This window comes from Myotis lucifugus, unplaced genomic scaffold (genome assembly GCF_000147115.1).
Source record: "Myotis lucifugus unplaced genomic scaffold, Myoluc2.0 scaffold_901, whole genome shotgun sequence".
NCBI lineage: Eukaryota > Metazoa > Chordata > Mammalia > Chiroptera > Vespertilionidae > Myotis > Myotis lucifugus.
Window position 1 is genome coordinate 31,438 of NW_005871949.1, and position 16,644 is coordinate 48,081.

General features: G+C 35.1%; 1 protein-coding gene and 1 pseudogene across 3 annotated transcripts in view; both read right to left on the reverse strand.

Annotated features, from left to right (window-relative positions):
• Positions 1-273: 273 nt before the first annotated feature.
• VPS26A (VPS26, retromer complex component A) overlaps positions 274-16,644 on the reverse strand; it is a 32,465-nt gene continuing 16,094 nt past the window's right edge. The window contains exons 3-9 of one of the 3 annotated variants that reach the window (XM_006106756.3): positions 15,219-15,294; positions 13,863-14,019; positions 13,087-13,251; positions 11,305-11,411; positions 6,673-6,741; positions 4,438-4,580; positions 274-1,984 (exon numbers count right to left, since the gene is read on the reverse strand). In XM_006106756.3, the coding sequence (XP_006106818.1) occupies positions 1,871-1,984; positions 4,438-4,580; positions 6,673-6,741; positions 11,305-11,411; positions 13,087-13,251; positions 13,863-14,019; positions 15,219-15,294 (831 nt within the window). In that variant the 3' untranslated portion in view covers positions 274-1,870. The remainder of the gene's footprint in view (positions 1,985-4,437; positions 4,581-6,672; positions 6,742-11,304; positions 11,412-13,086; positions 13,252-13,862; positions 14,020-15,218; positions 15,295-16,644) is intronic. The other 2 variants (XM_023747539.1, XM_023747538.1) reach the window with 2 other exon arrangements.
• On the reverse strand, positions 8,522-10,172 carry LOC111824088 (annotated as a pseudogene).

Here is a 16,644-nt window from a genome sequence, read left to right on the forward strand (position 1 = left end):
AGTGAGGGCAGAGGGTGGGGTGGGAACTGGGAGGAGGGGAGTTATGGGGGGAAAAAAGAGGAACAAATGTAATAATCTGAACAATAAAGATTTAATTATTTAAAAAAATAAAATGCCAAAAAAATAAAAAATAAATAAAATAAAATGGAAACCGGCAGTATTTATAAAAAATTTAAATTTTCATAATTATAGCTTCCTGAACTGTTGAGCAATCTGACAATGAGAAGAGATCTGAGAAAATAATTATTTTAATCATTTAAAGCAAGTTCAGTATCTGTTTCAAATTCTTTATTATACATCATGGTCACATGATTTGAGGCTGGATAAATACAATTGGTTTTCAAATTTTCTGTGAATATTTTCTAGATTACTTCATGCAAGTGACCATGAGAATATTTGGCATTTTTAAATTTTGAAACTCTGAACAGGCACTTACATGAAAGGGAAATATGACCATTTACATATATCCACAGTTAAAACAGATGCTCCAGCGCATGGTACATGGAACCTTTTGCCAGAAAAGAAGCTGGTTACTGACCATTTTATCAAAGTGCCATCGTAGTAAAACAAGTTTAAAGAAATGTAATTTGGATTAATTAGCTTACTCATAAAGTAAGGTTAACTCACAAGACTTGCACTGAAGTGTATAAAATATATTGGTACAAAAACCAATGAATCATATGTGGAGTAGTTTCACACAACAGGCTTCGTTGTTTTAGTTCCTACACCCCACATTTAGTGTGTCTGAGATCAGACCTTAGGCACATGACTGCAGCTTTTTTACAGACTTTGAACAAATTACTTGAATTCAGTATTAAAATTTAAACAGAGTGGGTGAAATTTAAAATTGAGTTTGAACGAGCCCAAGTTCCAATTTAACAAAAATGATATTGTCCCAGATCTGGATAACTATATGCTTATTAACAGGTCCACCTGAATCACCCCCATCCTCAAATTCTCCCCTTCAAAGGGAAGAGAATATTAATGAAGTCAAGAAAATTATATTTGCATGTATGTGGTAAAAAGATTCCTTAAATTAAAAAATTTTTTTCAAAGTATTAACAGAAAAATTATAGAGTTTTAACAAATTCTAAATGCCAGCATAGACTCAACTCCACATTGCAGAAAACATACAGTGTACCTGTTGGATAGTAGTAGCAGAATGGTTACTTCGCATGACAGAAAAAAAGAAAAGGCTGTAATGACATGCCACATAATTTCTGCAAGGAAAAAATTAATACTTACCACAGAAGACTTCAAAGAATAAAATTCAGGAAGCTTTGGAATGGTAGACTCAGAAGCACCTACAGTGAAACATTCCATTTGCATTTCTCAAATACACATATAAGAACATAAATGTAGTACTCAAAAATATTAAGATGCCATGTTTTAAATCTCTGTAGGATGTAAGGGCCACTCAGGTTTTCCAATTTTATTTGAACACAAAATATTTAATTTTGCATTAGAGGATAAGAGGTAATTATTGGCATGAAAAGGAGAAGAAATTGGTTTACAATCAACATTATGCATAAAGAAAGCAAAATTACAAATACCAGCCTACTCATGAAAATCTTTAATGTTTATACTGATGCATATATGAGTGCTTACCATCAAAGTGTGCAGTAAAAAAAACCAAAACGGCAGCTTAAGAAAGTTCCAGTGTTTCAAAGAAAGCGCTTTTTTAAATGTAGTACATGTAAGAATATTTAGTTATATCATAAAATAAATGCAGCGCTGTAAGATAAAGGAAGACTATTATACATGGGCTTTTGGCCTTCCCCCTGCTTCATGCTGCAACCATCTTTAATCAACTGAACTTAATCTCAACGGTTCTAAGAGTTTTTATTTTTATTTTTTTCTCCTATTCAGTTCACATTTCAGGCTGTTCAGGAGATGCCTGTGATTCTGGTGATTCAAATCGCTGGTGAAAGTTTGTTCTCTGTTTCCTCAGTTTTTCAGGAGCTTTTCTCCATAAAATGATCTCCTAGTAAAAGAAATACAAGATGCCAACAAATCAGTGTTCTCATATTATGCCTTAAATTTTCATCATGAAAATGCTGCCATTTCTATTTTAACCAAAACAAAATGAAATTTGTCCCTACTAAAGCCCTGATTGACCTACTTTCTTATAGTTCTAATCTTGGAATGTCCTTTCTGCCAACTCTGCCCCCACCAGCACGCATGCACACCACCACCACCAATCCAATCTGGCACAAAATTCTAGCTACTACTGATTTAAAGAATAAATCTGTTCTTTGGTTTGCTGTTCCACAGTCCTTATCCAAGTTCAAGCCCTGTCATTTCAATCTTAGATACTAAAATACCTTTTGGTAGATCAATGCCTCACTTGCCTGAGGCTCCTTTCTAATTCATCCTTCCTATCACTATCAGATTAATCTAAAACAGTGCTTGGATTGCTCTTCAATAGTTCTCAGTGCCGCCGAAACCGGTTTGGCTCAGTGGATAGAGCGTCGGCCTGCGGACTGAAAGGTCCCAGGTTCGATTCCGGTTAGGGGCATGTACCTGGGTTGCGGGCGCATCCCCAGTGGGAGATGCGCAGGAGGCAGCTGATCGATGTTTCTCTCTCATCGATGTTTCTAACTCTCTATCTCTCTCCCTTCCTCTCTGTAAAAAATATATAAAATATATTTTTAAAAAAATAGTTCTCAGTGCCTACAGGACAACCTCCAAGCAGGCTTTCAAGGTCCTCCAAAACCTTTATCCAATGTACCAACATCACTCCCTCTCTAGATCCCCATCCCCCACCAGCCAAACTGAGTTACTCTCTGCCTCCAACACACTCCAAATAAGCTTGCCCTTATCTTCCCCTATATATTCTTCAACACTCTATGCCTCAGCCTATCTAAATCATACCCTAACCAATCTATCCTGAGAGCTCTTCTCTTCTGAATTCCTAAAATTGTTTTCTGCATAAAGTCATGACAGGCTGTTTTGGGGTTGTTTTTTTAACCAACATCAGAATTTAAACATCCAAATGGAAGGCCCATGGGAAGCAATATACTTATTCAGCAGAGCCACAACTGATTTGGAAATTGTAAATTTCATGTAATCTATTTTAAAATTTAAATTACCTATGTTTAATTACACAGTATGTGGAATGGAATAAATTTTGTCTTCTAAATTACTGTCAAACTATTAAGTTTTCTGTCATTTAACTTACATAATTTTTTTCCATATATGTGCAATGTAAGAACCTTGAGGCTAATGCATGTTTATATAAAAGGTAGTTTTTGTATTTTTCATAGTACTCAGCACAAAATAATTTCTAATTAGTTTTGAACACTCAACTGACAGGCGAATACTTATTAATCTGGTTCAGAATACAAAAAAAAAAATTCTAGCCTCGCCGGTGTGGTTCAGTGGTTGAACCTATGAACCAGGAGGTCATTCTTCAACTCCCAGTCAGAGCACAAGCCGGGATTGCAGGCTTGATCCCCAGTGGGGCATGCAGGAGGCAGCTGATCAATGATTCTCATCATTGATGTTTCTGTATCTGTCTTCCTCTCTCTTCCTCTCTGAAATCAATAAAAATATATATTTTTAAAAATTCTAATCACAGTCCTAGCTGGTTTGACTCAGTGGATAGATCATCGGCCTTCGGAATGAAGGGTCCCAGGTTTGATTCTGGTCAAGGGTACGTGCCCGGGTTGCGGGCTCAATCCCCAGTAAGGGGGGTGTGAAGGAGGCAGCCAATCAATGATTCTCTCTCATCATTGATGTTTCTATCTCTCTCTCCCTTTCCCTTCCTCTCTGAAATTAATAAAAATATATTTTTAAAAAATTCTAATCACAATCTTCATTCAAAATCCACCAAAGGCTTTGATTTTGAAATGAGAACAAGTTTTGTGATAAACATTTTATATAAAAAAGTATTACATTTGCGTCATCTCATGGACATTTATAATAGAATTAATAAGAAAGTAAGGGAAACCCCAAAAATCCATCAAGTTAATTCAGTCATTAAAAATGTTAATAAAAAATATTCAAGACACTGCTGAGTGAAAAAGTAAAGAACGTGCTTTATGTGATCTAAACATATGCACAATTTTGTCTGGAATATTAACCACAACGAATGTGGAATTTTTGATGACCTTTACTTCAATTTGTTCTTTATTGCCTTTTTTATTTCATTTTATTTTATTTTTACAAATAGCAGGTATTGCTTTTATAAAAAACAAAACTCCTGAGAAAAAAGTCCTGCTAAACTGTAGCCCATTCCAGAGGCTTGCAGAATGACTGGGACAAGATCTATTCTCCACAATACAATTCCATTCACGCTACTTCCTTATACTCTCAGCTTTTCAGTTACTTGTTATTAACCCACTTGCTCAGTATAATAAAACTTAGAAAAATGAGTTAGTCCAGGTGTTTTTATAACTGCCAGTGAACAAAATACCAGCCTGGGTAGCACCATACCTGCTGCTTGAAGTATCTTCTGTCTTCCTCATCAACAAGGACCAGATTCAAAAAGTACCTTACTGAAAATTTTTTGTTCACATCTCTCATTGTTGGAGTTGGGTCATATCCCGCTAAAAATAGTCTTATTGGAATTGATTCACCTGAAAGAAAAGCAATTTCCATTGAATTCTAAAAGATTATTAAATATAGTCACATAACTAGAACTAATCTTTATAGAGAAGATACCAATGCTTCCATTCCTGAGTGGGCAGCATAAGTAAAACTTTAAACCAGGGCTTCTCAGCCTTGGCACTATTAACATTTTGAGCTTGTTAAGTCTTTGGTGTGGGTAAGGTCCTATGCACTGTAAGAGGTTTAGCAGCATCCCTGGCCTCTACCCACAAGATTCCAGCAGCATTTCCCAAGTGTGACAACCAAAAATGTCTCCAAGTATTGGCAAATCTCCTAGGGGTGAGGGTAATGAGTAGGGAGGGGTGATAGTGGCAAAATTGCCCCTAGGTGAGAACCACTGTTCTGAAGCCAGAATGCCTGAATTCTAATCCCAACTCTACAGTCTACTGGCTGCATGACCTTCATCAAATTACTTAACAATTCTGTTTTGAGTTCCTCATATGTGAAATGGGGAACCAATAACACCCATCTTATAGAGAATTTGTTAGGACTATACGGGTTAACACTAGATGTAAAAGGCTTAGAACAGTGCCAGCAGGTAAGTGCTGCTTTAGTGGTTTTGTTATCTTCTGCTTTCACGAAGTTTACCATAATTTCTAGTCATGTGTGTAAATTCTTGCATTCTTATTACTAATTTATCCAAAGCAACAAATATGTTCAGAATGATGACATTCCTTCACTACCAAAAACAAACAAACAAAAAAAAAGGTTGCTATTCAGATTCTCATGGCTTCTCTTTTCCTAGGGTAACTGTTTGCATATTGTTTGGAATCTTTTTATGTAATACATTTCTTGTACACATCTATTTCCTGAGATATAAAACCCATCATTTTACATAAAAATTTGTGGCTTCTGGAATTTTACAAAGGAATATTGCATAATATAACAGCACACACATGGGGCTTGGAGTCAGAAAGGACTGGGCTCAAACTCCAACTCTACAATGATTAGCTACTGAAGGAAACCAGAATATGTCACCACAAAATATGCCTCTGATGTTATTTTGAGCCAAAGGCTAAGAAGCAGCAAAAGCAGAAATGCCTCCCCCTTTTTCTGCCTAAAGGCAGGATACAAATTTTCCTTTTACTGGAGACAGATTCATCAGCCCAGGGATGGCACCAAAGGAATCATCAGTTTCCTCCCATGTATTTACACTCCCACAGTTTGCCACCCTTAGAAGCCTGAAACTTACTTTTCTTTGTCTAGTCATTGCTGTCCAAATTTACTGTCCTTTTGAAGATGCTATATACACTGAAATTCTAAGCCACCACTTTGAGTTACCTTTTGCTGAGGTTTCTCCTGCACAATGTGCACTGCATACATTAAACAAACTCTGTTCTTCTTTTAGTAATCTTTTTGTTCAACAGTCCCAGCTAAAAATCTAAGATGGGTAGAAGTAAAGTTCTGCCTCCCCTACACTATATCACCTGTAACAGGTTTTTCTAACCTCTCTGCATCTTGGTTTCATCTGTGACATAAGGAATACCACCACCCAACTCAAAGGTGGCATGGAACTTTAGAGCACCTGGGAGTGGGTGGCACAATAGCTACTTTTTTAAGTAATTACTAACAGAGTTAGAAAAAGCCACAGGCATACATTTAAAATGATAAACATTGGCTTTATTATTTTACACACTGAAGATTATCTAGTAATGGAACTGCTTATTTTCTTGGGGGCTATAAGGACTCTAGAATCCCACAGGAATTAATGCTCACCTATATTTCACCTTATGTTCAGCAAGAATAAAAAAGATTTACAGAGATGAACTATTATAACAGAATACAATAAAAATTTACAAATTCAGAAACAGAGAAGCTATACATGCCTTCTAAATTCTAAATTTAAACAGTAAAAAAATTAAACCTTATTTCAGACTACAAAGTACTATTATAGTCTTCTCAGTATATATACAAAGATGATCTTAAAAACCATCATTAAAGAAAATCATTTTAAGAATTCACAAAGATTCTTATACTACATAAATACTTTCAAACAAAACTGTCATGAACACTGCTGTTTGCACTACCTATAACACAAAAGAAACAAATGAAAAGTGTTACCTTTGACTGGTGCACCATCCATTATTTCATATTTAGCAATTGTTTCTGTTTCTGTTGTGGTACTGGGTCCTAGTGCAATAATGTAAATGATATTAAATATTTCCATAATATAATTTCCAGTTCTTCTCATTTTCCTACTACATTATTTTAGTACTAATTTATCTTTCTATTTTGTGAAAATGTTGACCATTCTTTTTTTTAAAATTGATTTCAGAGAAGGAGAGGGAGGGAGAGAGAGACAGAAACATCACTGATAAGAGAGAGTCATTGATCGGCAGCCTCCTGCACACACTACACTAGGGATTGAGCCCACAACCCGGGACATGTGCCCTGACCAGGAATCAAACCGTGACTTCCTAGTTCATAAGTTGACGCTCAACCACTGAGCCATGCCAGCCAGGCTTGACCATTCTTTTCTATTTCCTGCTCTACATGTAACATACTTAACACTCAACTGAATGTTTCACTCCCTTCTTCCCTAAGATAATATACAGTGCAAGAATCTTCTTCACAGAGTTCCTTCTATAGGTTCCAAAACCTGATAAATTGGAAACTAGCAACCCACATCAGAACTAACCATTGACTTGCTAGTTTTCTCTGCAACACCCAAACTGTCTTTCCCTTGCAGTTAAAGTTAACTTTAACATAAACAAAATATACTGAATACCTGATTGACATATAGTTCTTTTATGTTTTGAAATTATATGCGTTTTTTTATTGTTTAGAAAGAGAGGAAAGGAGAGGGATAGAAACATCAATGATGAGAATCATCAATCGGCTGCCTCTTACATGACCCCCAGCACGTTCCCCACCAGGGGATCGAGCCCACAACCTGCAACCCGGGCACGTAGCATGACAGGAATCAAACCCGGGATTGAACCTTGACCTCCTGGCTCATAGGTCGACCCTCAACCACTGAGCCACACATGTAAAGACTAAAGTTTGTTCTGGATTATGACTATAGATTATTTTTTATTTAAAATTTTCTAGAATCAAACAATTTTTATACTCAGAAAAAATGTTTCAATAAACAATTTTTAAAACAACAAATGGGAACCTGAAGTTTGGTTTTAATGTCTTTAAATCACTGTAACTTTTATTAGCAAGTGAAACATAGAGATTAAGAAATCATAAATGTTTATCATTATGATTACCAATTATACATTCTTAAAAAGTGTTACCTAAAATTATTTTCAGCCAAGAAACCAACAGAGCTATAGGGGACAAACTAAATCTATATACTAAACAAAATTAAAAAGCAGTTTATGAACCAATAAATGATTTGGGGACAACTGGTCAGCCATCTGGAAAAAGTAAAGTTGGATCCATACTTCATATCTTACATCAAGACAAATTCCAAATGATTTAAAAATTTAAACAAAATCCCTAAACTATAATGTATTATTTTAGTAAAATCAAGCTAAGAAAATTATTCTTAGAACCTCAGTGTGAAAAAGGACAAACTGTCACAAAACCCAGAGTCCATAAGAAGAAAAACTAATAAACTAAATAAATATCAAGAACTTCTACATGGCCGAAACCGGTTTGGCTCAGTGGATAGAGCGTCGGCCTGCGGACTGAAGGGTCCCAGGTTCGATTCTGGTCAAGGGCATGTACCTGGGTTGCGGGCACATCCCCAGGAGGCGATGTGCAGGAGGCAGCTGATCGATGTTCGTCTTTCATCGATGTTTCTAACTCTCTATCCCTCTCCCTTCCTCTCTGTAAAAAATCAATAAAAAAAAATATATTTAAAAAAAGAACTTCTACATGGCATAAAGCACCATAGCAAGACAATCTGGGGAAATTTTTTTTTTCTGCTCTTAACAGAAAAAGATATTGATTTCCCTAATATATAGTTTCTATAAATATGAAAAGACTAGTAATCCAAGGAGATGGGGCAAAGGATATGGATAGGCAGTTTATAAAATACAAAAGGCTTTTATACACATGAAAAGATGCTCACCCTCACCCAGAATGAGAAAGTTAAATTCAAATAACAGTGGAAAACTTCTTCCCCCTAGCTATCAGATCAGCTAAAAATGTTATAACCTTGTGCTGGTGAGAATAGAGGAAAAAGAGCCACTCCCTACATTTATTGCTGGTAGATGCAAATTGTTACAAACCCTAAAGAAGACAAACTGGTATTGTGTATCAAAATTAAAAATGAATATAATCTTTGAAATAGCAATACCACTTCTAAGATTTTATCTTACACACACATATACACACACAGGCAAAATGACATTATTAACTGAAGCACTTTTTGTAATAACATAAGACTGGAAACCATCTGTATGCATACCAATAGCAGAGTGGTTAAATACTAGTACATACATCGAATGGAATACTATAAAAAAGATGAAGTGTTCTTTCTTATGTATTGATATGAAAGATCTCGAAGATACATTACTAAGTGAAAAAGCAAGTCTGTACTGTATGTAACCATTTAACTGAAAAGGGGGGCTATAATACAGAGGAACTTACATATATATGCATAAATAGAAGGAATTATTTATTTAATTAAGTTTTATTTTTCAAAACGCGCACCTGGTGAGACGGACCTGTTGTTCATGCATCTTTACCAGCAGCTGGGACATCCCCACCTTTGGTGTTTCTGGTGTAAACTACTTGAGCTGTGATTTGAAACTAGTTCATTGTTTGTGCTATTGATTTTTATAAAGAGGAGAGGGGGGAGGGAGAGGAGGAAGGGAGGGAGGAGGGGAGAGGGGGGAGGGAGGGAGGGAGGGGACTGAGACATCGATTTGCTGTTCTACTTATTTATGCATTCATTGATTGCTTTTTGTATGTGCCCTGATGGGACATTGAACCTGCAACCTTTGCTTATTGGGATGATGCTCTGAGTGCCTGGCCAGGGCAGGAAACTAGTTTAGTAAGTCCTTTACTAAGGAGCTCCTTAAGGGCTGCCCTGGCCAAAGAACCCTGGATCTTCAGTCTTTTAAGAGATAACAGTGGGCTTATAACTTCCTTACAGAATTTGTCATGTGTCGCTTTGTCAAACAAGACTAGATTATTGAGCTTGGCCCGAACTTTGCCTTTGGACCATTTCCTTTGGCCTTGCCCCCAGATTTGTCTTTCTTGGCCAACTCTCTAGCATCTTTCTTCTTCTTCTTGTCCTTGGGCTGCATAGCAAAACCAGAAAAGCAGCTGCTACCACTGCTGCTACGATAAAATGTTGGGCAAAAAGGAAATCTAGAAGGATTCAAAAACTTATAAATGTATTACCTATGAGCAGCTGAAGTACAAAAATAGGACATTTTTTACTGTATAGTGTCTTACACTTTATTTTTGAACCATGTGATTTTGTTTTTAGTTACCTGCAGCCAACCATGGTCCAAAAATATTAAATAGACAATTCCAGAAATAAACAATTCATGTTTTCAATTGCTCGCTGTTCTGAGTAACGTGATGAAATCTCGTGCAGTCCCGCTCCATTCTGCCTGGGACATGAATCATTCTTTTGTCCACTGTATCCACGCTATGTAAGCACTTAGTACACATATACACACACACAGGCAGTGCTTGGTGTTGCAGTCTTGGTGTTGCAGTGCTTGTATTCAAGTAACCCTTACAGTACCTAACACTATGTCACCATGCCTACAACATTCAGCTCACTTCATCCCATCACACAGGCACTGCAGCATCTCACATGACCACAAGAAAGGTAAATACAGTCCAGTAAGACATTCTAAGAGAGACACATTCACATAACTTTATTATATAGTACTAGTATAATGTTATCATTGTTCTTTTTTATCGTTCATCTCTTACTATGCCTAACTTACAAATTAAACTTTACCATAAATCTGTACACATAGAAAAAAAACAAAGTATATATAGGGTTCAGTACTATCTGTAGTTTCAGGCATCCACTTCGGTCTTCAAATGTATCCCCTAGCCCAGTGATGGCGAACCTTTTGAGCTCGGAGTGTCAGCATTTTGAAAAACCCTAACTTAACTCTGGTGCCGTGTCACTTATAGAAATTTTTTGATATTTGCAACCATAGGAAAACAAAGACTTATATTTTTGATATTTATTTTATATATTTAAATGCCATTTAACAAAGAAAAATCAACCAAAAAAATGAGTTCGCGTGTCACCTCTGACACGCATGTCATAGGTTCGCCATCACTGCCCTAGCCACTGGCCAGTGTTGGTCACTGGTTAGAGCGTCGACTCCTGCACCAAAGGAGTGTGGTGGGTTCAATTCCCGGTCAAGGGTACATGCCTGGGTTGCTGGATCAATCCCCAGCCCCAGCAGGGGTATGTTCAGAAGGCAACCAATCAATTTGTCTCTCTCCCACTGATGTCTCTTTCTCTCTCCCTCTCTTTCCCCCCTCCCTCCTTTCCACTCTCTCTAAAAATCAATGGAAAATATCCTCAGGCAAGGATTAACAATAATTAACTAGTTAATTAATTAGTTAAAATGTATCACCCATGGATAAGGAGGTACTGTATCCAAAAATCAAATTTTAAAAAAACAAACTACTTACTGCCAGCAATATTAAGTATCAAAGTTAATATCTAATATAAATTTTATGTTCAAATAAGATTTTAAGATTTTAAAATTTCAACTAAACAGGAATTTTCACTCAAATACTCTTTCAACTTACCAATTCCTGTGATCTCTTTTTTGATCAGTTGTAACTCCATGTGTTGGATTTTTATTCTTACTAATAAGAAGTAAATTTTTCCAACAATCACATCCTTTAAATGATACCTTTGGAGAAAGAATATATCTCACTTATACCAAATATTTAAAAAACAAAGAAAAAGAGTAAAATAAGTCCTAAAGGCTTTATTAGACATCTTTAGATTAATAGCTATGTAAGAATACCATTTTGACTATTCATATTGTTTAATGTTCCTCTTTTTCAAAAAAGTATTAATCATTTTACAGTGTGCGCTGCTTAATGATGGGCAAATGTTCTAAGAAATGCATCGTTAGGGAATTCTGTTGTGCAAACATCATAGTGTGCACTACACAAACCTAGATGGTATAGCCTACTACACACTGAGGTTTATGGTATACCACTGTTGTATATGAGGTGTGTTGCTGACCGAAATGTTATGCAGCACATAACTGTACTATAAAAATAAGAAATCAAACTTTTACTTGACTTCAATACATCTCAAAAGGAAGAATTAACCTGATTATTGTTCCTTACCCAGAGATTAACTTAGTTTCCAAAGAACTTAAGCATGGAAAACCTTTTCTTATTTTTTTATTGATTTCAGAGAGGCAGAGGGAGAGAGATAGAAACATCAATGATAAGAGAGAATCATTGATAAGCTATCTCCTGCACGCCCCCTACTGGGGATCGAGCCAGCAACCCTGGGCATGTGCCCTTGACCAGAATCGAACCTGGGACCCTTCAATCCACAGGCCAACGCTCTATCCATTAAGCAAAACCAGCCAGGGCGATACATAATTTTTATGGATGAAATTTTATGTCTGGATACCCCCCCCCCCCATATAATCTAATGGGAGTGTGGGACTGAATACAGACAAAACAAATCTGAATAGTTGGAGCTGGGCAATGGGTACATGAGGATTCATTATACTGTTCAGATACTTTGGTATGTGTTTGAAAATTTCCAAAATTTAAAAGTTGACTTAAAAAAAATAAAGCTTAAAACAGCATTAATCTATAAGTGCCCAGCCCTAGCCGGTTTGGCTCAGTGGATAGAGCGTTAGCCTGCAGACTCAAGGGTCCTGGGTTCGATTCTGATCAAGGGCACATGCCTAGCTTGAGGGCTCGATCCCTAGTAGGCAGCCAATCAATGATTCTCATCATTGATATTTCTATTTCTCCCTCTCCCTCCCTCTCTGAAATCAATAAAAACAGTTTTTTTTAAAAAGAGCCCATTTCAATAAAAATACAACATATATAAACATATGCACCTCTTCTACATGGAAAAATATGAGAATATATTGTGGTTAAATGGTAAAAGTGAAAATTTGTGATATTTTTATTTCCTTTGACTTTCCCACATTATCAAAATTTTCAATAATGAAAATATTTATTGTTTATGTTGTCAAAAAAATGTATTTTTGTTTAGTTTTAAAAAGATGACCAGGCTAAAGTGATGTCGGGCCGGTAAAATAAATTTTTAGACATAAGGTTTAGCTGCCTTCTGAGATCGTAAAATGCTCTATAAAAAATGACCAAGTGGAAATTTATTAGGAATAGAATATGAAAGACACTTGCACTGATTCAGAAGCCAGAACAAACTCCTACTAAAGTTTATTTCAGCTCAGAGTTTCTGTTGGTCTGTTAACAGCAGATTAATGTCAATTCTACCCTCATTTTGACCAATTTACAAAAACCTGAAAAGCTTACTTCTTAATCTTCCCTGAACATTTAAGCTATCTGTTTGTGAAAGGTACTTACTTTGATTTATTATATTCAAATTCTATGTGTAAACAATCTTCAATGCCCACTTCCATCTTAATAGAGTTGTTAACATCAGGGTAGGTAGCAAGCTGGTGAACAATAAGATCATATTCTTTTACCAAGTCTGTCAGTCTTCTTACTATTGTCACTTTAAGAAAATACCTATAAAGTTAATAGAAGAGTCAAGTTAAATCTCCTATGATAAGTTTCAGTGTTTTAAAAAAACAAACTAACTGTTTACTCAGCTTTCTCCTTGATAGAACTCTTTTGGGATCAACTTCATTTATTTCATGAAGGAGTTCTAATTTTTAAATAAATTCCCCCACCATGAAAAAAAAAAAAACACAACAGTTCAATTTTAAGACCAGTGTACATACTTTTTAGATAAATTTGAGAGCTAGCATCAAGCCCACTGAAGGAAATCTCTCTAGACCACTCCTTAATCATATAGTAAATGAGATCTGTTGGGAAACTAATGTATTTAGAGGGTAATCCATTTACACAACAAATAAAGTACCTAAGGAAAAATTCATACAAAGGAATCATATGACTAAAACTTCTCATAATGGGGTTCTCTAAATCTATAATGATAGAAGGCTCTTATTATCTCAGATCAGCATTAGCCACACAAAACAAAGTATTTGACAAAATTCCTAAAAACCTTAAGTCTTCCAGTCCAGAATTATAACGGAAGTTCTATTAAGACATTCAGCAGCAACCATTATTCTGTAGTTTTGACTCTATCTCCAGTTTCTAATACACCTAATTCATACCTCAAGCGGACATTGGCACCGATGTAAGATTCATATGGCTTTTCAACTTGCATAAATTCAAAATCATAACTTCTGCTTTGGGTCAGTTCTCCAGGTAAGGCTAGTTCTTTCACTAGGTTTACAAATTCGTGAGTATTACTCTTGTCATTGAAAAGTTCTAAGAAATTTTAAAAAGCAAAAAGACCAATTATATTTAATATCATTTCATTAAAACCCACACTTCTTCCTCCAAAGCAAGTAAAAATAAATTCATTCCTTTAATGTAGTGAGGGTTTGCCCAATATGAAGCTAATTTAAGACACATTTCCAGCAATTATTTGAACTTCCTCCCTTCGAGGCAAAAAGTGTTTTATTCCTTTGCTTTGTTAGGCAAATTGATAAAACTAAAATCAACTATCAGTTAATTACTGTAATTTGCTCAATATAATCTCATCTAGAATAGATAATGTGAATAAGCACCCATCCATTCCAATTTTGATACTTTAAAAATATACAAAACGCCGAAACCGGTTTGGCTCAGTGGATAGAGCGTCAGCCTGCGGACTGAAAGGTCCCAGGTTCGATTCCGGTCAAGGGGATGTCCCTGGGTTGCGGGCACATCCCCGGTAGGAGATGTGCAGGAGGCAGCTGATCGATGTCTCTCTCATCGATGTTTCTAACTATCTCTCTCTCCCTTCCTCTCTGTAAAAAATCAATAAAATGTATTTTAAAAAAGCACCCATCCATTCCAATTTTGATACTTTAAAAATATACAAAACTTAGATTTAAAATCTAGCTATGTATACAGTATTATAAAGACCTATTTCCTCTTTTCTGAATCTGCAGCACCAAAAATTTATACAGTTATACTGCTAAATCAAGAATGTCTCTAAAATACATGTATGGAAATGTACACAAGTTGATCTAGGTCAGTAAGAAACTACATCTTTCCTTTTCACACCGAATTTTCTGTTGACAGATGAGTGGCTACAGGCACACACTAGATTAGGAAGACAAATGGCATGGGTAATTAGAAAGTGATGGATGAAGGTGACATATAATTGTGAGTAAAGCTGGTGAAAAAAATTGAGGCAGATGGAAATTTCAATGAGTCAAATAATTTACCTGAATTATTTTTCAAGGCTGGTAGCTTACATAACTCCTTTCATGTTTAGTAATTAATTTTAACAATAAAAGCAGGATGAGTCAAACAATTCAAAGAAAACATGGTTTAATGTTTATAAAATAATTCCTTTTATTATACAAAATCAATTCCTTCTACAAAGCTAAATTCTAATTCAATTATTTAAGTGCTAAATCCAATCCTCTTCAAACTCAGTTATCAAAGAAAAAAAGTAATACTATTTTACAACTCACCAATTTGACCTACAAATTCAATTCTAATTCCTTGATGTTCTAGCCTCTTTCCAGGTTGCTTAAAGGCTAGGTTTACCTGCCAAAACATGAAATTGTAAGAGATGTTAAACCTTTGAGTGGGCCTACCAGTTGATTCCTTCCAGATGAAAGCAATGTGTAAGAATTTCAGGTATTTATTTCTGAAGTTTGAGACACCACCAAATACCTAAATCATGATGACTACAGAACATATCACTTTCAGCTTTTTGTAACCAAGATTATCTTGTTATAATCCCTAACCTTAAAAGCAATGCTTACTGTTCTGTGTGTGCTACTCATCCTAAAAACATAATGTCTAAAGATTTAAATTTTGAATATGATTTATCTTACATACTTATGAGGTAAAATATATAATCTCAAAATCCCTGAATTCATATCTGCCAATGAAAATCTTAATTTTTTTTCACAATTGAAACACATTTTTAATAGTTTTATTATTTGCTATATATCACTAGCCTAAGTTCATACCAACACATGCCCAATTCTGACACAGGTTAGTTATACCTTTCATTCTATTAAAAATCTTAATTTTATAAAATTTTAATTTGATAAAATATCTGTAAAGTACACGCATATTAAAATAAAATTCCAAATGTTTAAGGATTAGCTAATAAAAACAACATATTCTTTACTATAGAAAATATTGGTAATGTGACTCTTAAATGCTTTTCTCTCAACAATGCTTCTCAAAAAATAATTGAAATCGAGGACCAATAAAAAAAAAAGAGGTCCAATTACTTATTATAAACTATATAAATTAATCACTCTTCTGTATCTTTCATATTTGTAACCAGGATGAGTTAGTTACTTGACTTCCAAATTAATATCTTAGAAAAAGAATAATTAAATTGTGGTACATCATATAATGGAATATTATTAAAGTTTAAAAATAATATGGTCAAAGAATTTTTAATGATGTGGGAAGATGTGCATGATATGTTACATGAAGGAAGCATGGTCAAACTGTATACAATTATAATGCCAATTATATTTTTTAAAACTACAGAAAACAAATTCTCTTGACAGCAGCTACTTTTGAATTATGAGTAATTTTGTTTTCTTCTTGTTAGTTCTCAAGAGTCTTTTCCCATGTATATGTGTGTGTGTATATATATATATCTATGTATACTAGTGTATATATAGATATATATACATACATAATAGGTAAATAATACTTTCAAAATCAGAAAAATACTTATTAAGAAATCACAGAATGGTAGTACTTAAAGATGCTTCACATACACTACTAACAAGTTAAATTTTACGTCTGAATGACAAATAAAACAAGCATAACTCCCAGCTGTTTCATATGCCAAGCAGTCATTAGAGCTATTCTCTAATTTGCACTAATAAAGCACAGAGAAAACAGTATACTTTAAACAATGTC